The 18,500-nt window shown below is 42.0% G+C and overlaps 1 protein-coding gene across 3 annotated transcripts; it reads right to left on the bottom strand.

The window, feature by feature from the left end:
• Nucleotides 1-1,768: 1,768 nt before the first annotated feature.
• On the bottom strand, nt 1,769-17,023 carry cln5 (CLN5 intracellular trafficking protein). Of its 3 annotated transcripts, none has more exons than XM_063047515.1 (4): nt 16,233-17,023; nt 12,280-12,389; nt 11,520-11,745; nt 1,769-4,205 (listed from the first exon to the last, which is right to left on the bottom strand). In XM_063047515.1, exons 2-4 carry the CDS (start codon nt 12,361-12,363, stop codon nt 3,700-3,702), a joined length of 816 nt encoding a protein of 271 aa, XP_062903585.1. In that variant the 5' UTR covers nt 12,364-12,389; nt 16,233-17,023; the 3' UTR covers nt 1,769-3,699. The 3 variants fall into 3 exon arrangements, with proteins under 3 accessions (XP_062903585.1, XP_062903584.1, XP_062903586.1); XM_063047514.1 differs by having other exon boundaries at nt 12,280-12,454; nt 16,233-17,020; XM_063047516.1 differs by lacking the exon at nt 16,233-17,023 and adding an exon at nt 15,916-16,192.
• Nucleotides 17,024-18,500: the final 1,477 nt, after the last annotated feature.

Here is an 18,500-nt window from a genome sequence, read left to right as displayed (position 1 = left end):
CATCTACATGAAATGTTGCTGCAGAAAAGCAGCATCCATCATCAAAGATCCTCACCATCCAGGTTGTACTCTTTTCCCACTGCTGCCATCAGGGAGAATGTAGAAGTGTCTCAGGATTCGCACAAGAACAGTTACTACACCTCACCCATCAGGACCTCCTTGAACAAAAGGGGATAACTACACCCATTCTATTTCTGCCGTTCCCACAACCAATTGACTTACTTTAAGGACTCTTTATCTTGTTATTTATTGTTATTTATTTATATTTGCATTCGAACATTTTGTTGCTCATCGATCTTGTTTAACAGTTACTGTTCAGAGGGAGGGCAGTCAGTGAAAGGAATGAGCTGACAGAGGAAGTGTTTGAGGGAGGCACGTTAACAACAATTAAAATACACCTGGGCAAGTGCATGGACAGGAAAGGTATACAAGAATGTGGGCCAAACACAGGCAAATGGGAATCTTGATGGGCATGTACTATCGTTGTTCAAGGGACTCTGTTTCCATGCTGTATAACTCAGTGACAGGGTGGGGCAGTCTCATCCACCTGGTTCCCTCTCCACAGATGCTGCATGGCCTGCTGAGAATTTGTGCCATTTTCTGATCTACCTTCAGATTCCCAAGTGATTTGGTTATCAGTCTGAGGCCCTTTACATGACTTTCTCTATCCTCAACAAGTGCTGCCTGACCTGTTGGGATTTTCTCCACTCCACTGTTCATCCCTCCAGATCAGCTATCATCCACAATCCTTCTTTACCATCACCCCCTCCCTAATCGAACACCCTCGTCACCCATTTTCCTCCATCCCCACATAGGACAAGACATTGGAGCAGAATTGGACCATTTGCCCCATCAAGTCTGCTCCACCATTCCATTATGGCTGGTTTATTTTCCTTCTCAACCACATTTTCCTGCCTTTTCTTGTTTACCGTCCAAGCCTTTACTAACCAAGAACCTATCAACCTCCACGGCCACCTGAGGCAATGAATTCCAGATTCATCATTCCCTGGCTAAAGAAGTTCCTGACTTTGTACTCTGAGACTCCCTCCAACATAGCAAAAATCCTCTCAATGGTCACTCTGTCTAGGCTTTCAATGCAGCCATTCTGTTTGCTCTCCCCACCCCTTCCTGTTCTCCGCAACTTAAAACATGGCTATTTCCTAAATTAATTCCTCTCTCGCCACAGATGTTGGCTGACTTGCTAAGTATTTTTGTACTAGTAACCTTGTAATAAACAATTATCACCCCTGGCAGTGCCACCCTCACTCAGCACGGTACCTGCAAGCTTGCTGAGATCAAGTCAGGAACACAAACTGAACTCGTATCCTTCTGCCTCTGAAGCAGGGATTCCCAGGCTGGGGTCAACAGACCTGTGCTTAACAATACTGATGCATGGCCTAAAAAAACGGTTAGGACCCCTGTTGTAGGTCACACAACCACAACTGCCACCATTCAGAGACACTCAGCACGGTGGTGGTAATGAAGAGAGACAGAAGGGGAACGATTTCCTCAGAAAACGTTCTTTACTTTTCTAACTTTTTCTCAATGTTATCCACTGACAAAGGTCACCAAGCAACAATGTCAATTGTTTCACCATCTTCAAATACTGTCTGATCTGCACAGTTTTCACATAATTTTGTATTTATTTCCAATTTCTACCATGCAATTTTGATTTTTGCTTTTTGATGTGCACTGACAATAAAACCAAAGGTGCAAAAATCAGGGCAAATAAAAAAAAAACCACAATTAAAACTTCTGTTGATGCAAACTAGTATTTGCACAGAGAGCTGATTTTATTTAAATATGCTTTAAATTGCATCTTCATTGAACAGTTCATCAAATAAAGATCCTGTTATTAAACATTACAAAGCATAATAAACATTCGAAGTTTGGTGAAGTGTATTGGAAGCTCTGCAAGACTGAGGCATGCCACAGGCAATGAGCTTGCACACACAGATTCATTAGTTGAGATCCCCTATGTATTCTGCTGGACCTTTAGACTCAAAGGAGGACCTGATACTTCTCCAGATGACCTCCAGCCCCCTCTAGCAAAAGGGACAAAAGCACTCACAATATACTATTCAACTATTGTGACTGAGTGTCCATGGTCCATTGGGCCGAGGGTATTCACAAACTGCAAGAAGAAACATCAACTGTTCTGGTTTGCAATAAAGATCACCAGAGATAGAAGAGTTTCATTTTGCAGTTAGGTCTCTATATTTTGTTGGGAATTTCACTTGAACGTTTTTCCTCACCCCAGGCCTCCCCCTTTACAATTATTCGGCAAAACTCTACATAAAATGACTTCATACAACAAACATTGTTTCTTGAAATATTTACAGGTTAACACTGATCAGATGAATGATATTTGCTGCTGAATTAAATACTCTTTCAGCACCGTGTCATAAAACAACTGAGCAAACAGAAGAATATGCATAATTTAGCAACAGCTGGCTAGGTGGACTGGCACTGTGCCATGTACCTGCCATGTGCAGGTTTCTCATAATGCCAGTTCTCATTAGGTAAGAAAGGTGAGTGAGGAGATAAATTACAGTTCTTCCTGTCATTAAATATCACTGGCTAATTCAGTTCCTTGGAGCTCTTGTAGCACATTTATGCAAAATATGGGATGATGATTATTCAAAAGGTCCCACTAAGACTATTTATATATGAAAATGCTTCTGACTTAAAGAAAATATTCATTCTGTTCCTTGAACAGCAAAGGAATTTGTGATACTCATTTGTGTAGACATCAATCCAGTTTCACAACATTAGTGTCTGAATTTGTGGAGGAACTGTTATCTGATTAGTCCTGGAGAACTTTGTAAGTTCTACCTGAAGTTCAACCAAAGGATAATATAAATGTAAATTGAAAGTGTTCAACATACTGCAAAGGGAAGGAAAACAAATGTGGCTTTGAATGGTCAAGTTACTGGAATATTTATTCAGATGCCTGGATTATTGATCAGAAGACAAGTTTGAATCCCATCACAGCATTTGTCAAGCAATTAAGTCAATTTAAAATGAAAGGAGACAGTAGTAACGATGCAGTGAAACTAATGTGCAGATGAAAATCCTGGTTTACTAATATCTTTCAGGGGAAAAAAAACACCTGCCATTCTTTGTCTAGCTCACCTGTGACTAAGATCCACCAATTTAATTGATTCTAAATTGTCCTCTAAAATGGCCTAACAAAAAGCTCATAAGGAAGGACATTAATTGTACTTAAGACGTTAATCCAAAATAATTATGTCAGTGTCAGGTCAAAGGCAGACAATGAATTTTATAGCACTGTGCGTTTTGGGGTCAATATTCTATCTATCCCCATCTCATCTTCCCCCAGTGCATATTTTCCTTCCTCTTCCGAGTCCCATGGCTCAAACCACACTGACTCCAGTCTCACTAACTAATTCATTATCAGTTGCTTAATAAGAACTCAACAACCTTAGCTGCCTTTTCTATGCATTTATAAGTCAACACTGGGGAAACATAATAATTATTTCATTGGCATTATTTCTAAATGCCTATTATATTACAGCCAATTAATGTTCTTCATCTCTGAAGTGCAGCTTACTGCTGTCTACGTGTCTGCTGACATTAAGTAAAATGAATAAAAAATATCACTTAACTTCTGCACACAGGGTTTTGCAAAAACAAGCCAAGAATTTCAGATGAGTAAATTTTTTGCATTAATTTTACTCATAGGCATTTCGGTTTAGAAGGCAAAGGAATTTCTTCGTATGTTATTTTAATATAGGGTTCTTTGATTGGCAAGTACCAATATTCATAGTTAAAATAAAGGTAAAAAGTCTTCTGTATTATGACTTTATCAATGATTTCCAAAAGACTTAATACAAAGTCTTTTGCTGAATGCGGTGGTTTAAATGGAAAATAAAAGGAAGCAATTTTTTCTGCTAATGTCTTGTTGCCCAGTGGCCCAAATATGGAGCTGTCATTGCCTAGGTAGGTAGGTTCACCACTGTACAGAAATATTCTGGTATAATTAGTCTGTACTGGGCTCTTGAATGCAGCACCTAACTTTGATAATACCTGGTAAGTTCTCAACACAAATGCCGTACAGTCGTAAGATTCAAACCACACTTTGGTGCCTGGATTGGGATCAGCTTGAACGGTCCACGTCTCATAGTAAATACCAGTTCTGTTGTCTTCCTTTACCCACTTGGCCAGCTTGTTAAATATTTCACCTGGGTATAATTGAATAAGAGTTGCATAATATATTAAAATAAATTTCTGAAAATAGTAAATTAACACTCCTGAATCTTCTTAAAAACCTACATTATAAACACAGGAGATTTTGCAGATGCTGGAAATCCAGAGTAGCTAACACACACACAAATACTGGAGGAACTCAGCAAGTCAAGCAGCATCTATGGACAGGAATAAAAAGATGACATTGAGAAATAAAGAGCTGACATTTCGGGTTGAGCCCCTTCATCATGACTGGAAAGGAAGCTGGAAGGTGATAGGTGGAAAAGGTAAAAAGGCTGAAGAAAGAATCTGATCGGAGAGGAGTGTGGAACATGGGAGAAAGGGAAGGAAGAGGGGTACCAGAGGGAGGTCATATGCAGGTGAAGAGGAAGACAAGGGGAGCCAAAATAGGGAATGGGAAAGTAGAGAAGGAAGAAGAGGTATAAATTACCAGAAGTTAGAAGCCAATGATCAGATACCTATTATATAGGTTTGGGAAAAATATTAGATTACTGATACAGAAAAAAAACAAGTGCATCCTGACACAGGTCTTCTATAGATTGTAAAATCTTGACCCAAATCAATTCAGCTGTCGCTGGTGTTCTGGGGCATGGACATGCAGAATTACACACAGTCCCATGATAAATCCCTAAATGACCTAACTGACCTTTCATCACAGTATCCCACACGGGGTCCACAGTGAATCCCGGAACAATGGGATTCCACAACATGGCACTAGGGAATACACCCTTGGGACACTACAGCCAGACCTGGCAAAGGATCAAAACAAAATGCTGGAAACACTCAGCAGGTCGGGCTGAATAGATGGAAAGATAAACGGAATCAATGTTGCAGGTCAAACTTGGCATGGGGGTCACTTAAAAGGTTTACATAGTTTGAAGGGAAACAATGCTTTTACTAGTTTTAATACTTTATTCACATCTCAATGTTTGTTTTTTTTATTATTTTTAATTCACATCGGCCTAAGCTATCTCCGATTAGTCATTAGAGGCATCCTCCAGCTTTGTGATACTTGTCTCCTGAGAAAAACTTTCAGGTAACACACAGAGTCCAAAGCATATTACCATTGAGACATTGCAACTGTTCACGGGTGGACCTCTGGGGAGTGGAGACAGCTTGCTCGGTCCTTCAGAGGCAGGTGTAGGTGGTTAAGAAGGTAGAATGGCAGGATGAATGAGAGGTGAAAAAGAAGAAGGGCCAAGCTGCTTTATGGAATTTTGAGAACTTCAGAACCTCATTGCAGTACCGAACAAGGCACAGAAAAATCTACTCCTCCAAGATCATAACACATGAAGCCTTCTTTCACATCAATTATTCTTAAATTCAGACGTTAAAGAGTCCGTCACAGAAAAAGGCCTATTTACATTAACCTGACCCTAATACCATTATATTCTCCCCACACTCCCATCAATGTTCCTTCCCCACCCTCCCAAGCTTCTTGTACCCACCTATACTCCAGGGGTATTTTATGCTGTCCAACTAACCAACAAACCCACCTGCCTTTGGGACATGGGAGCTAACCAGAGGAAATTCGTCTGGTTAGAAGGAGATGGTGCAACTCCACATGGGCAGGATTGGACTCTGGTCACCGAAGATAAGTAGTAGCAGCTTCATTAGCTAAACTACTGTGCCACTGCAGAGTTACACCAAACAGGAAAATGCACTTACTACACTGAAATTTACTTAACTAAATGCATTCAGCATTCATCTGTTTTGTTGAGGAGTGCTTATTTCATGCTCTACACTTCACAACACATTTAATTTGTTTTTCATTACTTCCACAATTTCTAGAGAAGAGCCTAGTGGTGGTGGTGGGGGGGGGGGAATTGCTCTGCTGATGGAGAGGAGAGACTGCCTTTTTAAAATCACCAGAGAGATTGCTCTACTACGGAGAGGGGAGACTGCCTTTTCAAATCACTGGTGAGATCTCTTTGCTACGGAGAGGGAGAATGTTGCCCAGGTTTTTTGCATTTTGGATGTGGACCTGGACTGTGGACTCTCTTTTCCCCCCAGTCTTATGTTTTTTTATATTCTGTGTCTTTCACCCGATCTTTCTCGTTTGTTTTTTGTGTGCGAGAGGGGGATTTGGGGGTTGATGTGCCTGTTCCGTTTTTGTTTTTTTTGTGTGGGGAGGTGGGATTTGGGGGGTTGATGACCATGCTGCTATTCTTTTCTTTCTTGGTTTCGTGGCTATTCGGAGAAGAAGAATTTCAGAGTTATATACTGTGATAATAAATGAACCTTTGAACATATGCCAAGATACAGTGAAATTCTTCGATTTGCATGACATCCATCCAGACCAGATCATTTCAGAATATTGGAGACAGAGGCAGTACAAGGGAAAGCAATATCATAATGTTGTATAAAGTGCCACAGTTATAAAGAAAGTGCAGTACAGGCCAAAAGCAATGTACAAGGCCATGATGAGATCGACTGTGAGCCCAAGAGACTTCATGGAAATTAAGGGATAGGTAGAAAAGTGGATCTGTAACACAAGATCAGACATAGCTCTACAAAATAGTGCAACAGGGTTTTGGGAGCCAAGTGGATCTCCATCATTGCCAGTTCTTATGTTCCAATGTTCTGAAGGTTTAAGGCAGCGAGTAGTTGCAGGAATATGTACACGGGTGTTGGAGTGTGCATGTTGACTGTCTCATCGGGGCAGTGAAAGGGAAGCTCACGACCACCTTTCAAAGTTATCTCCAGACATCATTAATTTTTTTTAAAATTTATTGAGATACAGAGTCGTGCCACCCAGCAACCACCAATTTAACCCTCGGCTAATCATTGGACAACTTACAATGACCAATTAACTTACCAACCGGTGTATCTTTAGACTGTGGAAGGAAATTGGACTGCCCAGCGGGAACCCACGTGGTCACAGGGAGAATATGCGAACTCCTTACAGGCAGTGGTGGGAATTGAACCCAGCTTGCAGGAATTGTAATGCATTGTGCTAACCACTACGCTACCGTGCTGCCCCAAACAATCTTCCCGAACGGAAATCAAACCCAGGCCGTGGCAGTTAAAATGCCGCATCCCAACTACTAGACCACAAGGGGAACTAATCCCACACATGCAACCAATGGCAATCGGGAGTGGTGGCAATTTACAAGGGGTTGGTTACAAACTATTTAAGCCTTAAATCACGGTTTTGAGGCTAGTCTGTAACAGGGTACTTTAAATAGCTTCAGTTTCTTCCCTCTTGACTTTTGTACCTGAGCAAAACCTATTTATTTGTTGGGAGGAGAGAATATCATTTTTCTTCAGCTGTTTATGGAAGCTTTAATAAACATCCAAACAGGACATAAACAAAATGAGAATTTGCTGCTCTGAAGGAATAACTACCAAAACAATTAAATGGAGAGTCTAAAGTGTATCGAAACAATCATAAACATAAAGGCTACTTTGTAGGAGAGAGATGAAGAGAGCTCATAAGGTAGTTGAAGTTTTAATGACAATGCATAAATTAAGGCCCGTTAGAATGGACTTCAAAGATTACAAACTGTTCATGAGCAATTGCTGGAGATCCACTGAAACAGACTGAAAGAGAAAGGTTTTAAATTATTGGTTTATGATTGAGTGAACAGAACAAGGTTATTTTCTACAGAGTGTGCAGTCTGGTGAGGAATTCATCATTTCAAATGAAGCAGCAGTGGCAGCTATTACACAAGGGCTCCCACATACATCACAACTCCTTTCACAAGAAAGGCAGAATGTTTGGTGCTAAGAACAGTGGAAGCAGAAAGAGTAATCAATAGCCTTTTGATGATATAAAACTAAAGGAGGCGGCGAGCAGCAGGGGAGTTTTTTTTGCTCTAGTATGTAGACAATAGGCAGAGTGACTGTGCATGCTATCTTTAATTTGAAAATTAAAATAGAGGATTATATTCTTACAAGAGCACAAAAAACAAACAGGAGCAGGAGTAGGACACCTGTGCCATCAAGCATGTCCCTCCATTCAATAAGCTGTCCCTGGCCTACTGTTTCAGATCCCCCTGCCTTCAATCCCCTAATCTTTCAATAATGTATCCAGCTCCACTTTAAATACTATGAACTTGTTTCCACAACCCTCCAGGAAGAATTTCAGAGATTCACCACCCTCTCCAAGAAGAATTTTCTATCTTCTCAGGTATCAAATAATCTTGAAACTATGCCCCTTGTTCGAGGTTTTCCTACTAATCTCACCATCGATCCTGTCATGTAGCCTTAGGTTCTTACGGAAATCCATTCAATTCCACAGTGGAATCTTGTTTGCACTGTATCAGCACTTCTTTAATTAGGGAAGTTGCATTGATCACAATAAGTAATTTGGCGAAGGATCGGGAATTTGCAGTGGATTTCCACAGCCAGTATCCAGACTCTGCTGTACATACACCTATCTTGTGGTTACACTTTACACCACAGCTAATCCAACCACAGGGTACAGAGTAACTAACCTGAGTTTACCCATCCTTAGTAGTACAGACCAGGGCAGTTAAAAATGCAGTGGCTGATTGTACGTTTCAGCCACAACTGACTTTCATATCACGTCTACATTACAATAACATTTAAGGTCTGCACTATTTAATGCTCGGCTGCTTAAGACTGGACATCCACTTTCATCAGTGAAACTCTTTTGCACAACCTAGCCCACTGCAAGCAGATTTACAAATACTGTAAATATCCAACTTAGCAATACGATGAACTGCAAATCTTCACTGAAAATTCAGATGGCGCTAGCTCCAGTGAAAACCAAAATCATTTTGTTGTGGATGGCTTTTATAATCACTGTATATACACAAGGTTGGTTTTAATCCTGATTGAGAAGTTGCAGAACCTGGGCCTCTGTACCTCCTTCTGCAATTGGATCCTCGACTTCTTAACCGGAAGACCACAATCTGTGTGGATTGGTGATATCATCTCCTCCTCGCTGATGATCAACACTGGCACACATCAGGGGTGTGTGCTTAGCCCACTGCTCTACTCTCTGTATGTACACATGACTGTGTGGCTAGGCATAGCTCAAATACCATCTGTAAATTTGCTGATGATACAACCATTGTTGGTAGAATCTCAGGTGGCGACAAGAGGGCGTACAGGAGTAAGATATGCCAACTACTGGAGTGGTGCTGCAGCAACAACCTGGCACTCAAGGCCAGTAAGACGAAAGAGCTGATTGTGGACCTCAGGAAAAGTAAGACGAAGGAATACGTACCAATCCTCATAGAGGGATCAGAAGTGGAGAGAGTGAGCAGCTTCAAATTCCCGGGTGTCAAGATCTCTGAGGATCTAACCTGGTCTCAACATATCAATGTAGTTATAAAGAAGGCAAGACAGCAGCTATACTTCATTAGGAGTTTGAAGAGATTTGGCATGTCAACAAATGCACTCAAAAACTTCTATAGTTGTACCGTGGAGAGCATTCTGACAGGCTGCATCACTGTCCGGTATGGAGGGGCTACTACACAGGACTGAAAGAAGCAGCAGAAGGTTGTAAATCTAGTCAGCTCCATCTTGGGCACTAGCCTACAAAGTACCCAAGACATCTTCAGGGAGTGGTGACTCAGAAAGGTAGTGTAAATTATTAAAGACCTCCACCACCCAGGACATGCCCTTTTCTCACTGTTATCATCAGGTAGGAGGTACAGAAGCCTGAAGGCACACACTCAAGTGATTCAGGAATAGCTTCTTTCCCTCTGCCATCCAATTCCTAAATGGACATTGAATCTTTGGATACTACCTCACTTTTTTAAAAAAATATACTGTATTTCTGTTTTTGTACATTTAAAAAAATCTATTCAATATATGCAATTGATTTACTTGTTTATTATTAATTTTTTTTCTCTCTGCTAGATTATGTATTGCATTGAACTGCTGCTGCTAAATTAACAAATTTCATGTTACATGCCGGTGATAATAAACCTGTTTCTGATTCTGTATAGGCTAATTTGTGACAAAACTGGATTTCATCACTATATTTGTGTGCCATCAAAAGATTTGCAAGACGCAAAGAATAAGTAAGGAATGATTCTGGATCTCCGAGTAAGCAATTTAGCTTAAATACTCTCCAAGACACTATTGCGATCATCATCAGATATCTATATGAAGATTAGCATAAATATCAATAAAATGACATTTCATCAGAACTTTCTCCAGCCACGGGTGCTGCATGGCCACTTTCAGCTTTAATTAGGGAGGGATGTCTAGCTTCCATAGTGCTTTGCTTTTTACACCAAGTTACATGCTTTGTGACACGGATTATGTCAAAGTCCCTGTTTGGAACACACTTTGGTTTCAGGTGGCAACTTTGCCCCAATATGCTTAAGTGAGGACATTCATTCCCAGAGAATTCAGTGTTCCTGCTGCACTCCTTCAGTGACCTATGTTTGACTCTGAGCTCGGGTACACCCGCCCATTTGTGCGTGCTCTCCCTGTGACTCTCAAGTGCTCTGGTTTCCTTTTACATCTCAAAGCAGTGCTGGTAAGTTCAAAGTAAATTTAATATCGAAGTAGGTATATGTCACCATTTGCTATCATGAGTTTCATTTCTTTGCAGGTAGTCACAGTAGAACAAAGAAATACAAGAGAATCCATGAAGAACTAAACATAAAGACTGGCAAACAATGTGCAAAAAAAAATGACAAACTGATAAAAATAATACTGAGAAAATGAACTGGGCCCTTGAAAGTGACCAGTTGAGGAACCAGTTCAGAGTTAAGATGGGACAAGTTACCCCTGCTAGTTCAGGAGGCTGATGGTTCAAGGACAGTAACTATTTCCCAACCTGGTAGAATGGGACTGAAGGCTCATGTCCCTCCTTCCCAGTGGCAGAAGCAAGACGACAGCATGGCCTGTATGGTGAGGGTCTTCGATGATGTTAAGTTAATTAGACCCCTCTTGTAGGAGTGTGACAGAAGAAGTGGATGAGGAAGTGATGCGTATGTGAGGAATTATTAATTCATGCTTGTTACGTTTGCCCTTGTCTTGAGCGCTGTTACTACAAAAAGTGCATCCTCATGGTACTTATATTGTGTGTGTGAATGCCAATGACAGGGGAATAAGTGGGGAAACGGGACTGGAGAGTTTGCTCTGACGTGTGCATGGACTCAACTTGCTGAATGTTCTCCTATGTTCCAAGAAGATGTGAGAAATAACAGTCAGGCTTTGTAGTCTTTCCCAGAATTGTAAATAATCAAGAAGCACAAAACATTTTGATTAATCGACAATATATTCCAACATTTCTTCCTTTCCCATTTATAGTGGTGGAAGTACCGCATTGGACAACCAATTGATCCTTGTACATTTACCTGTTACTTCAGAAACTTTCACCAAGGACCCATTTTCTTTCCAATGTAGATCATCTATTCCCTCAAAGAAGCAGGCAGCACCTTGATTGCACCAGAAAGGAGCAACTATGCCAGGTCGAAGATGTGGGAAAGTGCAATTTCCAAGCTGGAAGAGCTCATACCACTCCATTGTGTAGTTTTTATCCGTCAAGGTGCTCCTGAAGCCAATTGCATCGTGCATAATATGCTGTGAAGAGGGAATGGAAGCAGTTTTAATTCATTACCAGTGTGATTGCAAGAAAGAAGAACTAGAACAGTAGGAAAGTCTTACTACAAAAGTACAGGGAACCAATAAGATCACATCTTAATAAAACTGATGGATTACTTAAAGGAGAGCTGATTGTCGTGGCAAAACAAATCCAAAATCAAAACAAAACAATTGCCGCCTGCCTGCGACCGTACAGACTGTTATGCCAACGTGATGCGCCCACAGCTCTAATGATAGCTCCAAGAATCAAACCCTTTATTAGCAATTAGCAAATATACAATTAAGCATTACTAAGCGTTATCTCAGCAGTCTGCAAAAGATATGACCGCCTTTGGTCCAAAGATTCAAACCGCAACATAATAAGCAAGAATACCCAACTTATTCCTTTTGCTTTTACCACGCCCCCCACTCATGTAACTAGTTACCATAATAAGCAGTAAATGCGCAACACAAAATACAAGGCAGATAGAGAACAAATACGTGGCTCCTACACTAATAATTGTAAGCACTCACAAAATGTCCTAGAAGGTCCCCGTATTTGAACTCCCAGACAGGAGTCTGAAGCCGATAAACTTCAATGATATCCTGGTCTTTCATTGGAGGAATCTCACCATCAGCTGACCCTGTAGGACAGAAGGGATATTTGGCTTGGCAGAATGGATCAGGTGTGGGCCGATGATCAAAACGTCTGAAAAGAATGTAATGCCATCAAACACAATGTCACAAATCAGACAGTCGGGAAACCACTTCACAACTTTATACAAAACTTCAAATTCAAGACCCACCTTCTCGGGTGGCACGACAGCTTAGTGGGTAGCATAACTCTTTACAATGAATCAGAATCAGATTTAATATCACTGGCATATGTCGTGAAATTTGTTAACTTTACGGAAGAGGTACAATTAAATATATAGAAAAAGAACATTAAGTATACATACATTTATTAAAAGTTAAAATAAGTTGTGCAAAATAAGAGAAATAAAAAAAGTAGTGAGGTAGTGTTCATGGGTTCAATGTCCATTTAGAAATCCATTGGCAAAGGGGAAGAAGTTGTTCCTGAATTGCTGAGTGTGTGCCTTCAGGATTCTGTACCTCCTTCCAGGTGGTAACAGTGAGAAGAGGGCATGCCCTGGGTGGTAGGATCCTTAATGATGGAGGCCGCCTTCCTAAGGCACCGCTCCTTGAATGCCAGTGATCAGAAGATTGGGGTTCTTCTACTCCTGCTGCTGCTGATTAAGGAGTTTGTATATCCTTCTCACAATGGCCACATGGGTTTCCCCTGGGTGCTCTGGTTTCCTCCCAAATTCCAAAAGGATGTACCCCATCCTCATACCCCATCCGTTATTTATTTATATACACACATTCTTTTTCTCTCTCTCCCTTTTCTCCCTCTGTCCCTCTCACTATACCCCTTGCCCATCCTCTGGGTTTTCCCCCCTCCCCCTTTTCTTTCTCCCTGGGCCTCCTGTCCCATGATCCTCTCATATCCCTTTTGCCAATCACCTGTCCAGTTCTTGGCTCCATCCCTCCCTCTCCTGTCTTCTCCTATCATTTTGGATCTCCCCCTCCCCCTCCCACTTTCAACTCTCTTACTAGCTCTTCCTTCAGTTAGTCCTGACGAAGGGACTCGGCCCGAAACATCGACTGTACCTCTTTCTAGAGATGCTGCCTGGCCTGCTGCATTCACTAGCAACTTTTGTGTGTGTTGCTTGAAATTCCAGCATCTGCAGAATTCCTCGTGTTTGCGTTCCAAAAAGATGTATGGGTAAGGGTTTGTAAGTTGTGGGCTTGCTAAATTGGCACCAGATGCATGCTGAACCTTGAGGGCTGCTCCCAGCACACCCTCGGACTGTGTTGGTCGTTGAAGCACACGATGCATTTCACTGTACATTTCCATGTACATGTGACAAATAAAGCTAATCTTTAATGTAACACAGGGCAATGGGCTCACCCATCTGATAGAGATCGGCAAGCTTCAGCCCAGTTGTGAACCCTCATCGAAAACCCCTCCCATCCCAGCCATTGTCTCTTCACTCCCCTCCTAGATTATTTGAGGTGCCCAATAATTCCCTGAATTTGACTCAGGCTTTTTTAAAAGTCTAATATAAATGGGAAGTTGCTTTCATGTAAATACCATTGTTTTCTGATAACCATTTCAATACCAGAGGACATCTGTTGAAGACGAATGGATGACAGTTCAGAATCAGAATCAGGTTTAAGATCATTGGTATATGTCGTAAAATATGTTATGTGACAGCAGTACATTGAAATACATAACTGTAAATCTAAAATATATATTTAAAAAGTTAAAATACGTAGTGCAAAAAGGAAAAAAAATGTAGTGAGGTGAGGTTCATGGGTTCAATGTCCATCCAGAAATCTGATGGCAGGGAGGAAGAAGCTGTTCCTGAATCATTGGCTGTGTGTCTTCAGGTTCCAGTACCTCCTCCCTGATGGTAGCAATGAGAAGGCACAGCTTGGTTGATGTGGGTCCTTAATGATTAATGCCACCTTTTTGAAGCACTATATTGCTTGAAGATGTCCTGGATTCTGGGGAGCTTGTGCCCATGATGGAGCTGATGACTTTCTGCAGCTTATTTCAATCCTGTACAGTGCCCCCCCCCCGCCCCACCCCATACCAGACAGTGATGCCATCAGTTAGAATGCTCTCCACGGCACATCTGAACAAACTTGTGTATCTTTGGTGACATACGAAATCCCCTCAGACCCCTAATGAAATATAGCTGCTATTATGCCTTCTTTGTTATGGAGTTCAACCCAGATAAGTGTGAGGTGGTTCATTTTGGTAGGTCAAATACGATGGCAGAATATAGTATTAATGGTAAAACTCTTGGCTGTATGGAGGATCAAAGGGATGTTGGGGTCCGAGTCCATAGGACACTCAAAGCTGCTGTGCAGGTTAACTCTGTGGTTAAAAAAGCATACGGTGCATTGGCCTTCTTCAATCATGATTGATTTAGGAGCCAAGAGGTGATGTTTCAGCTATAAAGGACCTCGGTCAGACCCCACTTGGAGTACTGTGCTCACTTCTGGTCACCTCACTACAGGAAGGATGTGGAAACGATAGAAAGGGTGCAGAGGAGATTTACAAAGATGTTGTCTGGATTGGGGAGCATGCCTTATGAGAATAGGTTGAGTGAACTTGGCCTTTTTTCCTTGGAGCGATGGAGGATGAGAGGTGACCTGATAGAGGTGTATAAGATGATGAGAGGCATTGATTGTGTGGATAGTCAGAGGCTTTTTCTCAGGGCTGAAATAGCTAGCACGAGAGGGCACAGGTTTAAGGTGCTTCAAAGTAAGTACAGAGGAGATGTTAGAGGTAAGTTTTTTTTTAAAACGCAGAGTGGAATGGGCTGCTGGCGACAGTGGTGGAGGCGGAAACGATAGGGTCTTTTAAGAGACTCCTGGACAAGTACATTGGACTCAGAAAAATAGAGGGCTATGGGTAACCCTTGGTGATTTCTAAGGTAAGGGCATGTTCGGCACAGCTTTGTGGGCCGAAGGGCCTATATTGTGCTGTAGATTTTCTACGTTTCTATGTAGCTGCATCGATATATTGGGTCCAGGGTAGGGGAGATGTCAGAGGTTGGTTGACTTTAAAATAGACAGACAGTGGTACTTACCTGGAAAGCGGTGTCAAGAATGGCAGAAAAAGCTGATACAATACATTTAAGAGGCATTTAGGTAGGCACATGGAAGTAAGAAAAATGAGGGGTTAGCAGCTGTTTAGGAGGGACAGGTTTATTGGCAAGTAGGTTCATATCGTCCAGCATAAGGTCATGGTCCATGGAACGTGCTGCAATCACGTGATAAAGGGTTTTCAGGGTCAATAAAATACAGAAGTTCCATCTTTTGGTGTATCTGTTAACTGCATATGAAATGTAAATATGTAATATCATTATGATGCATTTGATCACATGTTTCATGTGCACAGTCTAACAACCTGGAAGAAACTAGGCAAGTTTAAGAGTTACCCACGTTTCCATTCTGCAAATTGCTACAATAAGAAGTCAGGTTTGTACACATTTTACAATCTATAATAGATGTTCAATGCTGCTTGTACATTTCCACCAGTGAATTGCAAAACCTACAGGGTGTGAATGCATACAACAGCTATTTTAACCTCACCCCGTCCGTGATAGGAATTTCACATCCTAAAGCACATCGGGCCCACACTAAAGGAAAAAACAATAACCGTTGTTACTGATGTTTCGTTTCTGTTCTCCTGGCCAATTCTTCTCTTTCAATCAACAATACTAAAAGTGCCTTCTGCTCTCTGCTGGGAGATTTCCAATCGGCTAACAGAGGAACTGCGTTTATATAAACTACAGCTTTAAAAATAAAAAAGTTAGAGATCTATTTTCAGCGCATTGCTACAAGTTTAAAGAAACACTTCCGCATGTACGGAGCCAATGGCCAGACACACTCCGTGCAACACTGCTCACCTGTAAGGGACTGGCCACGTCTGCTGCCTGACCGCCAGGGAAACTTGCTGCAGAGCCAACCAGAAACATACGAAGCCCCATAGCCTGCTGTCCATCCTTCAGACACCAACGTCGGGCTCAGCACAGGTTCCCGCTTTCGAAGCCGGAGTCACATGAATCGCTTCCCGAGCCGTAACCACTCCCCGCTCCGCAGCTCCGCAGCTCCGTGCCGACTGACAGCGTCTCTGAGCGAGTCTCGCCTCGCTGCGTGGTAGCGAAGCTGTAACTAGAAAGGAATCGGTAAACGGAAATCCGGGGAAAAGTGTGCAGTTTTATATTCCACTAGAGTACAAATTTAATCAAGATATTTAATTGCATTATTGTACATTCAGTCAGATATTTCTTCCGTGTTTAGGACGTTATGCTGTCTCATGGGCGAGAGGTTTCTCTTATTAACCGCTTAATACTGGACTATTTAATCAGGGTGATAGAGCACTACAGCACAGAGGCCCTTTGGCCTATCTTGGCCTTGTCCGCCTAGTCCCATCTACGGACATCCCACCCTGCAAAAACTCATTTCAGGGAGGTAGCACCACCATCCCCGCCCCTGTAACCCCATATTCCTACCTCCCCCCCCCCGTTGACCTCCAAGGGTGTAATAAAAAAGCATAAGGTATATCCTTGTTGTCTTATGCAGAAAATGTGACATTAAAATATGTACCTATTATATTATCATGGAGTCGCTTTATCCTATGACAACTTTAAGCAAGCCTACAGGGAGTTTGGCCTCAGCACGTAGGACATCAATAGAGTAGCTCCTTAGCAGCCAGCCAGTTAGTTTAAATAATGTTAGCAATGCTAATGAACGAATGGCACCTGTTAAACTCACCTCAACATGTCTTTTACAGTCTTAACCCACCATGGGCAATAGAAAAGTCACTTGCAAACAGTGCAGCGAGCAACACTGTCATTATTTTTGACCCCTATTAGGCAGGGGTACACTTTAGTGTGTTCTGGGGTGATGTACATTTTATATTTTCTTTTTTTGGAACACTCTGCCATGGCGCTGCAGGACACTAAACTGAACTGATGGACAATGAAACAGAGAGAGAGAGAGGTCGACTGTAAAGCCCACCCACAGAGAAAACTGATAGGTCTACTTAGCACAAAGAGAGACCAATCAGGATGCTCTCTGATGCTCTCGCTGTCACTCTTTTGCACTCTCTTTCTCTCTCTCTCTCTCTCTCTCTCTTCTCCTCTCTCTCTCTCCCCCTCTCCCTCTCCCCCTCCCTCTCCCCCCCCTCTCTCTCTCTCTCTCTCTCTCTCTCTCTCTCTCGCTCTCAAAAACATCGATTTCCGGGATATTGTATATAATTTGCGGGCGTCAGGGAGCTGCTATCAATATGCGGGAGACTCCCGGAACTGTTGGGAGAGGTGTGATGTCTGCATCTACCTCCTCCAAGTCCAAACCCTTCATACCCCGATACCTCTCTTACCCACGTCCGTATTCAAACTTCTCAAATGTTGCAACTGAACTTGCATCTACCACTTCTACTGGCAACTTATTCCACACTCTCACTGCCCTCTGAGTGAAGAACTTTCCCCCACCCCTCAGATTCCCCTTAAATACTTCACCAGTCACCCTAAACCTAGTTCTAGTCTCACTCACCCTGAGGGGATAGAGCCTGCGTGCATTCATCCTGTCTATACTCTTCGTAATTTTGTATACTTCTATCAGGTCTCCCTCATTCCCCTGCACTCCCAGGGAATGAAGTCCCAACCTATTAAACCAATCCCTATTAGTGTGCAGAAAGAAGAAAAGTGACCTGATGCAGCACCATAAAATTATATTTAAAAAATCAACAGAGTAAATGTACTTGATTCTGTCAGCTAAGTCATTTGAGATTATGGGCTGTCCTGAGGGTGAGTATAATGGGCTTATTAGCCTATAGGTAGAGAATAATTAGAAGCAGATAATTTAAGGTTTGGGGTGATTGGAGGATTTTGCTGCACTCAGAGACTGGCAGAGATCTCGATCTCATTCAAAAGAAAGGCAGAAACAGGCCGGCAATGTAAAAATGCCTCGGGCGAGTTCTTGATGGTTGAATACTGGAAGGTGGATTAGACTGGACAATGGTTCAAATGATAGTTTTGGTCTGCATCTGATATACATCATAGAAACAGGCCCATCAGCCCGTCAGGTCAGTGCTGACCATCAAGCACCGGGCGCAGACAATCTGTAATGACATTCCTGCTTGTTGGAGAATAATTTACAACTTATTGTTGTAA

The sequence above is a fragment of the Mobula hypostoma genome, chromosome 5 (assembly GCF_963921235.1).
Source record: "Mobula hypostoma chromosome 5, sMobHyp1.1, whole genome shotgun sequence".
NCBI lineage: Eukaryota > Metazoa > Chordata > Chondrichthyes > Myliobatiformes > Myliobatidae > Mobula > Mobula hypostoma.
Note: the sequence above shows the minus strand (reverse complement) of the source record. Positions and strands in the feature narration are given on the sequence as shown.

What these genes read in the sequence shown, in the direction of transcription:
- cln5 (XM_063047514.1), bottom strand. Translation starts at nt 16,327, where the DNA reads ATGGACAGCAGGCTATGGGGCTTCGTATGTTTCTGGTTGGCTCTGCAG. An exon ending in ACGTGGCCAGTCCCTTACAG is followed by an intron (nt 12,455 to 16,232) that starts GTGAGCAGTGTT and finishes CATTCTTTTCAG; the next exon opens with ACGTTTTGATCATCGGCCCA. An exon ending in GAAAGTTTCTGAAGTAACAG is followed by an intron (nt 4,206 to 11,519) that starts GTAAATGTACAA and finishes AATTATACCCAG; the next exon opens with GTGAAATATTTAACAAGCTG.